At 47.1% G+C, this 10,000-nt stretch overlaps 1 protein-coding gene across 5 annotated transcripts in view; it reads left to right on the plus strand.

Moving 5' to 3' along the window:
- fmnl3 (formin-like 3) overlaps positions 1 to 10,000 on the plus strand; it is a 41,611-nt gene that overhangs the window by 8,901 nt on the left and 22,710 nt on the right. For all 5 annotated transcript variants that reach the window (XM_076276923.1, XM_076276926.1, XM_076276927.1 and 2 more), the window contains exons 2-4: positions 8,404 to 8,487; positions 9,098 to 9,178; positions 9,502 to 9,578. In XM_076276923.1, the coding sequence (XP_076133038.1) occupies positions 8,404 to 8,487; positions 9,098 to 9,178; positions 9,502 to 9,578 (242 nt within the window). The remainder of the gene's footprint in view (positions 1 to 8,403; positions 8,488 to 9,097; positions 9,179 to 9,501; positions 9,579 to 10,000) is intronic.

Genomic DNA, 10,000 nt, shown 5'->3' on the forward strand with positions numbered 1-10,000 from the left:
ATCCATTTTCTCTTGAAATTCACCAAGTCTCCCTGATAGCACACGGTGCGTTCATGATGGCTTGTTCAAACAATTGTAGGAATTTCGGTTGTCGTTCATTGTGTGTGTATAACATACATTCTGGGAGCCTCCAGCGCCCATAGATAAGTTAAGGTGGAGAGGGCCATTTGATTTAGATTAGCATGTTAATGAACGAGCCGCATTCCTGAGTCGCTCCACATGGAGCCTGTTTTTGTTTCTTTAGTAAACGAGGGGGCAGCAGGAGGGAGGTGTGAGGGGTCCTCTTTCTCCCTCCTCCGTTGTTGCGCGCTGGAGAAAAGATGGCCTGTCGCGGTCAAGAATGGACTCAGCGAATTTACTTCCCATTGGAACTTGGAACTCGATTTAGTGTTGGAAAATGGACTGGCAATTGGGTTGTTTTTCTGTGTAACACGCTGAAATTATGGTTGAAAGTATTTTCTCTTGGACCCTCTGCTTCAGTGACTCCAGTGCTGCATTCTCTCTCTCTCTCTCTCTCTCTCTCTCTCCATCCCTCTGTCCTTCTCTCGCCTTCTCTCTGTTTTTCACTCTCTTTTCTGTGAGATGATGGCCGCCATTGACTGTTGTGATTGCTGGGATTGCCGTGTAAAGAGTGACAGATCAGGTGTCAGGCGTAGAGAACAGGACACATTTTCTCACACCATTCCACGGGGCTGTCAATGGGTGCCAGGACCAGCTGAAAACATGGATTGTCTCCTGCACCCAACACCCAGCCCTCATTCACTCCCCTGACACAGCAAACACTCCAGGAACAACAGCCACAAAGCAAAAGCATTTGTCAAGATGGTGGTCAGGAGTCAAGGAAGTGGTCTCATGAGGTTGATGACAGCTCAAGTTCCTGTTCTGTCTTCTTGCATTGTTGTTGTTCCTAAGAAGTATGGAGAAGAATGACATAGTGAAACAATGATTTGGGAAGTTCCAAAGCTGTGAAAAACCACTATGGTGTTGGTCTGATGTGTTGGTCAAGGATGGGGTCACTCCAGCTGATTCACTCCTTGACCGCTCTCTGCTCCTACTGTATGATATCATTCTCTCAGATGAGTTGCCTTTATGAATACACCGGAAATACCCAGTGGAGTTCTGCAGAATTACGCTCATGGTGGAACTGTATAGGAAACCTACAGAATTCAGGCACATTCAGGAACTGCTGTTGAGGAGTCTCTGTCCCTGTTGAGGAGTCTATGTCCCTGTTGAGGAGTCTCTCCCTCAACAGCATGTTGGCCCTGTATCTGTCATTTGCTAAACACATTGTGAATACATTGTTATCAAGACCTGTCCAGGACAGATTTATACATCATGAGGCATTTGAGAACAGAAACATAAACTCACACGTGTGTGTCAGTTCAGCAACATGGGAAACAAAACATCAAATCTTGTTGACCGTTTGCTCTAGATTACACTAGACTCAGAATATTTAATATCTTTTCAGCTGTCGTCAGAGCTGGGTACACCAGAGGAATGTTTGGTGTGTTGGGCAAAAGATTTTTACACGTAGACAGAAACGTAGACAGAAAGCCATGAGAATGCACTGGGACTGTTCTAGCGAGGCCGCCTTTGGTTTCCCCTGGCCACAGGAAGGGTCTCGTTTTGGATTGGTTTTGTTTTTGGGGGGGAGCAGGACGTTTATTTTGACCTTGGTCCAGGCACTCTGGCACCAGGGATTCGGGCCCGGTTTTGGACGGTATGAGTTTGCATTTCTCATAGGCCATGCCCAAGAAGTGCCGAACAAAAATGTAGTATGAAAATATGTCTTTGTTTGCCAGAGAAGGTTCAAGCTTCTTTCTTTTATCGGTCATACTTCTTAACTCGAGAACATGTAAGGTCAGGTGATTTGTGTTTTGATTAACAAAAATAGAATTATCGGCGTCCCATGAATGTGTCAAAATAAAAATTCATCATGGTCATGCTTTGCCAAGAGCATTTTCTGAATATCTTGAAAAGATTGGGAAAGCTTTGAAAGATGCAGACTCGCGTCTTCAGGCATTTTCACATGTCAACAGGATGTTTGGTTAATGACAAGTGGCTCTCGCCCTCTCCAAAGGTGGCTGTTTTCGCCACACCCGCTGGCCCCTGATAGATTGCGGATTGTGCCTGGGTGTCCGGAGCGCCCCCGGCCTGAGGTCCTGTCTGTTGGGGCCCCACCTCGAGTGGGAGCACTGACCAGACAGGGTGTGGCGGTTGAAACGCGAGGCGCGTGGAGGTCAGTTCCTGGCCTGAGTGGACAGCCCTGGACAGCCACATGCTCGAGCTATTGAGTGAAAACAAGACCCCCTCTGCCCTCACCATCCCTGTTTGCCACTCCCTCCCTCCCTCCCTCCTTCCCTCCCTCTCTCCCTCCCTCCCTCCCACCCTCTCTCTGTCTCTTTCTCTCGTTCCCTTTCAATTGTCACCGCTGACCAGGCTGACCAGGCCTGCCGTATGCTGTCCAGGCCATAAAACGGACCCAAGGTTGAACAGAGTACCTAGTTACTCAGTAGACACGCAGTCATTAACTTTCGTTAGGGCTCCCTTGTCATAAACCCCTGTTTGCGGCTGATGACCAAATGAAGTTAATCAGCGTGTCTGTCGTTTACACTGAACCCTGCCCAACATCCGGGCCTGCCCCCCAGAGACATCAGCCAGATTTATGAGGATTATACCTCATATGAGACCCTGTTTTGGATTTGTTGTGTTGTTATGAGTTCACAAAAGCCACGTCGAAAATGAACTCCCGGTGCCCTCTGTAAAATGGCAGCCAAAAACAAAAAAGGCCCAGGAATGTGCAGCCTAGTTTTAGCTGGTGGCCAGGGAGGTGGGGGATAAAAGTGGCCAGGGAGACCAGTGGCCAGGGAGGTGGGGGGGGGAAGTCCCTTTAATATATACTAGCCGGGCGCTATGGTGAAATTATTTGTAGACTGTATTATTTATCTATAGGCAGCGGCCTGTGAATAAGAGCATGGGAAACTTCCTGTTGCCATTTCTGCCTGTTTGCTGAGTTTTTTTTTTTTTCTAAACAGTTTATTTGGATGTTGCTGGCGTTGTTGCAACTCATAAACTCGGCCTAAAACTAATTGGAAAACTGTGTGGCCAACTTGAAAGTAAGCTGCTGAGAAAGCACAGAGTATGTCCCCCTCCCCATGTGCCTTCCCATAAATCTTGTCTGTCTTTCACACTGTTTCTCTCTCTCTCCCTCTCTCTCTCTCTCTCTCTCTCTCTCTCTCTCTCTCTCTCTCTCTCTGTGTGAATGGATATCTGGAGCTCCTGTATTTGCATTCATCTTCTGAGACTGGGTGTGTTGTCTGCAAGAGGCCTGTGCGTGACTAGCGGCCCTCTCCCGGGAGCCTGCCTTGTCTCTGATCTGACTCCCAGGCTCTGGCCCTCTCCTCATCTCCTGCAACATGACACCCAACAAGCACTTTAGCTACTGTGTCTCCCTGAAAGACAAGTCCCTGCTCTCTCTCTCTCTCTCTCTCTCTCTCTCTATATCTCTTCTCTCTTTTTTTATCTCTCTCTCGCTGTGTTCAGTACATTCCTCAGTTACCAGTTCTGATGGTGAACCATGCAAACCAGTCTCCACTCCATCATGTGCTTTCCATCTCTTCTCCCTCCCTCCCCTTGCCCTCTTTCTCATCTCTCTCTCTCTCTTTCTCATCTCTCTCTCTCTCTCTCTCTCTCTCTCTTTCACTTGCACCCTCATTTGCCCTTTACGTTCCTCATCTTTCCAGGCCTCCTCAAACAGTGCCTATCACACAGGGCCTCTCTCATTTCACTCTGCTTTCTCTCTCATTGTGTCTGTCTCATTTCTCTGTCTCGTTTGTCAGAGAGGGAAAAAGTCAACAATGTCAGTTAGCCCTCTGTCTGGCCATGTCCAGTCTCACCAGCGGCACCGGACTCAATCATGACAGAGCTACGCTAGAACACTGCTGAATTGTGTTCTAATTAACAATACCATTTAAGAAATTCTAAACATTTGGATAAACAACGATGACATAAGCCAGGCCTCCCGTGGTAGCTGGGCGAGTGGGTTGTTTTAGGCAGCAAAACAGCCCTGGCGGTCCCTGCCCACTGTCCTTTGTTTGGAATCTGCTACTGGAAAGTGAAAAAAAAAGAAACACTCCAAAATGTCAGAGGATGGGAATGGCACTTTGCTGCATCAATGCCCCCTCAGTCACTCTTTTGACGGGCTATACTCGACTCAAACAACAGAGGCCTGTTTTGTCACTCGGGTGGGCAGCGTGTGCCAGCTATTGAGATGTCGGGTCGTTTTTTTCCCTTAGTCTTTTTTTTTTCTCCGGCAAGTCGATTGAAGGGCTCATTGGAATACTCCAGCACTCACTGGCCACACTCAGGGGTACTGTGTGTCCATAGGTTGATAAGCTGCTCCGTTCATTGGATGCGGCACAAGTCATCATGACAGGCCGGGCCAAACACAGGATGCAATCCGCCTTAAGAAAAAGTGAAATGAGATTAGCTGAATTGGGTTATGTGAAGACTAATCATGTTGACCTGCAGATGCAGTTGTGCAGCAACAGGCCTGGACACAGAGGCTAGCGCGAGTCTTGATATGCCATGCTACTTTCGATCTTATGTAGAGTGAAAACATCCACCACATGTAAACACCTGTGGTTGTGCTTTTCTGAGCATGTCAATGTGGGTCGTGGTTGCCATTTTGTTGGGTTAGGGGGGAAAAAAAGCCTTTTCAACGCTCGCATGTCTACTGTGTCCTGATTGCACGTGTCTCGTCTCGGTCCAAGCTCGACACAAAGAATCCTCTCCCTTAGAAAAAAATCCCACTCAACTCGCAACTTTGTGTAGCTTAAGGCGGAAAAGAACTGGCAACATTGTTGTTTTTCCTCGTTGCGCTAACATTATGGGTTTGAAGCATGTTCCTCTGGAATCGTTCGCCTTCTGTTCCTCATTCTCTATCTTGCCCTCAGCTTTCCTCTCCGAGAAGCCCAACGTGGCCAAGGGGTAAACACTGCCTTCAGTGATTGATAGGCCCAATAATGTTTTCATTGCGTACTTTAGGGGCACTTTCCACTGATTTGAAGCTTTAGCTAATAATAGCGTCCTCACAGGGAGGACAGTGGGCCCCTGGTGCTCAGACCCCCGCGGCTGACTGTGCTGTGCGGCAGAATTGGATTATAAAGCAGCGAATCTGGCACTTATGCGTCTGAGCCGGGGCCTCGGGCCCCAGGCCCTTCCTTAATCCACATGACTGGGCCACGAGGACAAAGCTGGGGGAGTGGACCGTGGGGGTCGGGGTTAGATCTTTGGGTCAGATAGCGCGGCTCTTATCAGCGCACGGGATCACTGACTGCTCAGCCACAGGCTGGCCTCGCTTGGCCCTGAGTGGACTCTCCCGAGGAGACGACGGAGCTCGGCTAACGACGACGTCCTCCGGTGGGTTTTACGCTCTCCTCCACGTTACCATGGCAGCGTCTAGACTATGTGTATTTAGTCTGTGCTTTTCTTCTCGTCCTCCCTCTGCCTTTCTTTTCTTCTCTCATGCGAACTCTGTCATTTTCTCAGTCTGAGTCATCAGTCTATCGCTCACGAATGAAGTGCGTATTTATGTCTCTTCCCCGCCACACACACACACACACACACACACACACACACACACACACACACACACACACGCACATGCACACGTTGGCTGTGTTGTCGGCACTTGGAGAGAAGTTGAGCGCATCCTTCCTGAGTCTGAAGAAGCGGAAATTATGATGCTAGAGAGTAGTTATGATGTGGGCTTTACAAAAGGGACATAGCCACTGCTTCACCTCGTGGGATGCCATCCCACCCAGTTTTATATGATCTGTAATAAGGGAATGGAACAGAATGAAGAGGGAGGACGTAGACACAGACAAAGAGGGAGAGTGAGAGAGAGTGAGAGAGAGAGAGAGAGAGAGGGAGAGAGAGAGAGAGAGTCTGATCTGGCTACCTGCATTACTGTATGGAGTCAAAAGAAACTGGGGGTGAAATATTTGGTTCATAGAAGAGAGAGAGAGAGAGAAAGAGAGAGAGAGAGAGAGAGAGAGAGAGAGAGAGAGAGAGAATGAGTCAGTCAGCAGAGAGGGTGAGAAAAGAAAGAGAGGAGTAGAACAGTTCTGAAGAGTGAAAGGGGGAATGAGCGGATTTATAACCAATTTGTAACCATTATAAACAAGACACATTCCTCCTGTAATTCTGGACATCTGGAATGCATGGTGTCCCTCTCTCCTCCTTTACTCCCCCCCTCTTTACTCTCTCTCTATCTCTCTCCTTCTAACCCTCATTCTCTCTCTCATTTGCTTTGTGGGTTTTGGAAGCAGTATCTTGTCAGACTGCCGTAATGTAACAGTTCCTCAGGGCTCCAGAGAAAGGCTCGGGCCAAACTCCCATCTCAAGGGCCTCTTTGAGACGGTTTCATTTTGGGGTGAAAGTTTTGATGTGTCTATCTGCAGACATTACAAACATTGATAATTACACGAGCCAATGCTGGCTGACACTGGGGTTCTCAAACACTATGGTTGTTTTGGCCAGTCATCTCCTTACAGTCTGGGCCGAGCTGTTATCATCACGGAAAGTAGGAAATCTTCTTAACACTGACCAGATACCTGGGAAGTTACTATGGAGTTACTATGGACATTAATCAGCGTTTTGGGCCACAGTTGTGCTCAACGTGTACTGTATGTCACGCTGCACCTCTCTCACACACATAAACACAGACAGACGGACAGACACACACACACATACACACGCACACACACACACACACACACAAACACAAACACAGACAGACAGACAGACACACACACACACACACACACACACACACACACACACACAGACAGACAGACAGACACAGACACACACACACAAACACAGACAGACAGACACACACACAAACACAGACACAAACACAGACAGACACACACACACACACACAAACACAGACAGACACGGAAACATAGTCACACAGACATACACATATCCAGCTTTCCCAAAGATCTTGCCGTGAATATGAATAATATGCACATTTTGAAAAATTTAATGATTTAACAGTGGAAAATGAGCAAGAAATACTCTCTCTCTTACACACACACACACACACACACACACACACGCACGCACGCACAATGGTTCCATCCCACAAATCCCTGAGTAAGTACTGCTGGAATGCTATAGGCTACTTCCAGTGGAACAGTCTACAAGAAATTCCCCATAGCCAGAGCTGGAGCTGTCTCAGTTATAGTCTCTTAAATACCAGTTGTCTTGTCTGTGTATGTGTGTGTGGTGTGTATGTATGCATACTGTGTGTGTCTGTGTGTGTGTGTGTGTGTGTGTGTGTGTGTGTGTGTGTATGTATGCATACTGTGTGTGTGTACTGTATGTGTATATGTATGCATACTGTGTGTGTGTGAGTGTATGTGTATGTGTATGCATGTGTACTGTGTGTGTGTATGTGTGTGTGAGCGTGTGTGTGTATGTATGTATGCACACTGTGTGTGTGTATGTGTATATTTATACTGTGTGTGTGTGTGTGTCTGTGTGTGTATATGTATGCATGTGTATTGTGTGTGTGTGTGTGTGAGCGTGTGTGTGTGTACTGTGTGTGAGTGTGTGTGAGCGTGTGTGTGTGTCTAAAACAGGCTGAGTTATAGCAGTGGGGTGACTGCAGGGCTGACAGACAGGGAGTCAGTGGTGAGTACGGGTGGGGCAGTGGCGGCTGGGCGCGATGATGCGGGCGGGCGCTCCTTCACACGTCCCCCGCGTGAGACCCTGGACAGATCTGAGGGCGGAATAGCCTGCCTGTCAGTCTGCCCTGCCAACAACATAGGGGGCTGTTTTTGTTGGCCTCATAGGGGTCAAGTGTGTGTAACAATAGAGTCCAGCACTCCTTGCTCATGTTGCATCAGATGACATCATGCACACATACGCCGTACCACCCACTGTCAGGTGACATACTTTTGTCTGGTATTTGTGAACTGCTGAGTGAATCCTATCTTTGTTGATAAATGAAGAGTTTGTTTTAGATTCTTCTGCTTGTTGAGGATGAAGTGTTCTTTTTTATCTTCTGTAGATAACAGGCTACTGTGTGCGTAGTTGCAAGCCGGTTGAGCAGTGCTGTGGTAGGGGAGAGCCTAGCGTATGCGAAAAAGATGAGCTCATGCGGCAGGATGCGAAAAATCAACACAGGAAGTGAGGTCATAGGCTGCTGCCCGATGTTTCGGGAGAGGCTATGTTGACCCCGCTGAGTGCTTGATGTGTTCCTCTACTTCTTTTTTTTTTCAACACAAAGTGCAAGGTCATGGAAACAGTCATGTTCAGAGACAGCATGTGAGGGCCACTAATGAGCTGTGTGTGATCTCTCCTCTCTCCCCGTCTCGTCCTCCTCTACAGAATTCTATGAACTTACCTCCCGACAAAGCACGGCTCCTGAGACAGTACGACAATGAGAAGAAGTGGGATCTCATCTGTGACCAAGTAAGCACACCCCATGACAGTCAATGAGTCAAATAGCAATGATATGTATCATAGGTCAGTGTTTCCCACAGAATGTAATTCTATTTATGGTGGTAGGTTTGCAGAATTAACTTGGATGCAAAAGTTTTTAACAAATTAGTGCAGCGGGGTTATGATGCTAACCAGATTTAAGCACAATTTAGCTAGTCGTCTTCTATGCTTTGCAGGATTGTTAATGTTTTCTTTAAACATGCATGTAGGTGCGACAGAGAGACACAAGGAGAGTCTGTGCAAAGGTGCACATAGCTCTACAATGAAAGAATTCCATCCAATTTAAATAGTACAACATGGAAAATCATGTGTGGGGGTCAATGTTGATATTGTGGTGGGCCGCCACAAATAAGTTAATGTATGGGAAACACTGTAGGTGACAAAGATACTTAGCAAAGGTAAGTGTTTCGTTGACATTTTGGAATGGTGGGAATGGCTGGGATGGGTAACTTAACTTTATTGCTTGAGTTCAAATCTATTGGGGATTAGAAAACAGGTGTTTTAGCTTAAAGGTGAGTCAGTAGTGTCCTAGTTCTCATCCCCTCTCTGTTTCATTCATTTCTCTCTGTGTGTGTGTTAGGAGCGCTTTCAGGTGAAGAACCCACCACACACATACATCCAGAAGCTGCGGGGGTTTCTAGACCCTGGAGTCACACGCAAGGTGAGCGGCCGGCAGGCCAGCTGGTTTTCATCAGCACAGCGCGGCGCACTATCCCATTTCAGGGCAGCCATGATTGATATTCCTACCACATACACAGGCAAACACAAATCTAACTAAAACGTTGCCCTTGAATGATCAGATCTCTTGCTGTTATTTTCCATTGTCTATGAACCATCTGCCACTGTAGTCAGACTAGGGCTGGCTCATGTTATAAAATAACTGGTGGAGTATTATGGCTTATTTCATTGCGTCTTTCTCTTGAATCTTACCAACAAATCATTGATAAACATCTGCCTTATTAATGCCCTCGCCTTTCGCCTCAGAAATTCCGCAGGCGGGTTCAGGAATCCACCAAGGTCCTGAGGGAGCTGGAGATATCACTGAGGACCAACCATATAGGGTGAGTCCGACTAATCCTGCCAGTTCTTAGTCTGGTGACCTTTACACTCTCAAGTAAGTCGTCCCCGGATCACTGAAGATCCTCTCAGATCCTCTCAGATAAACCAAGGTCTTCACTTAGCATGTCAGCTATAGGTTGAATGGCTACGATCAGTGCTAATTACACAAGCAACAAACTTTGATATAATAGACTTACAATGCTAGCAATATTGCTAAATGCAATGATTATACAACCTTTGTCATCCCCAATCATGTTGAACAATTCCCTTAAACAAAAGAGTTACTGTGGCTAAATTAAAAAACTGCTAAACACGGAACACAAGTTTAACGATTAGTCCTAGGCTGGAAGCAATTGTGAGATGATGGTGAATTCCGTGGTGGGTTGTGAACTCGGGATTAACACGTTTAAGTGTGGTCAGCCTG

This window comes from Alosa pseudoharengus, unplaced genomic scaffold, assembly GCF_046254945.1.
Source record: "Alosa pseudoharengus isolate Yale_2024_CS ecotype anadromous, Long Island Sound unplaced genomic scaffold, YU_APseudo_1.1 YU_APseudo_1.1_scf_9, whole genome shotgun sequence".
Taxonomy (NCBI): Eukaryota; Metazoa; Chordata; class Actinopteri; order Clupeiformes; family Clupeidae; genus Alosa; species Alosa pseudoharengus.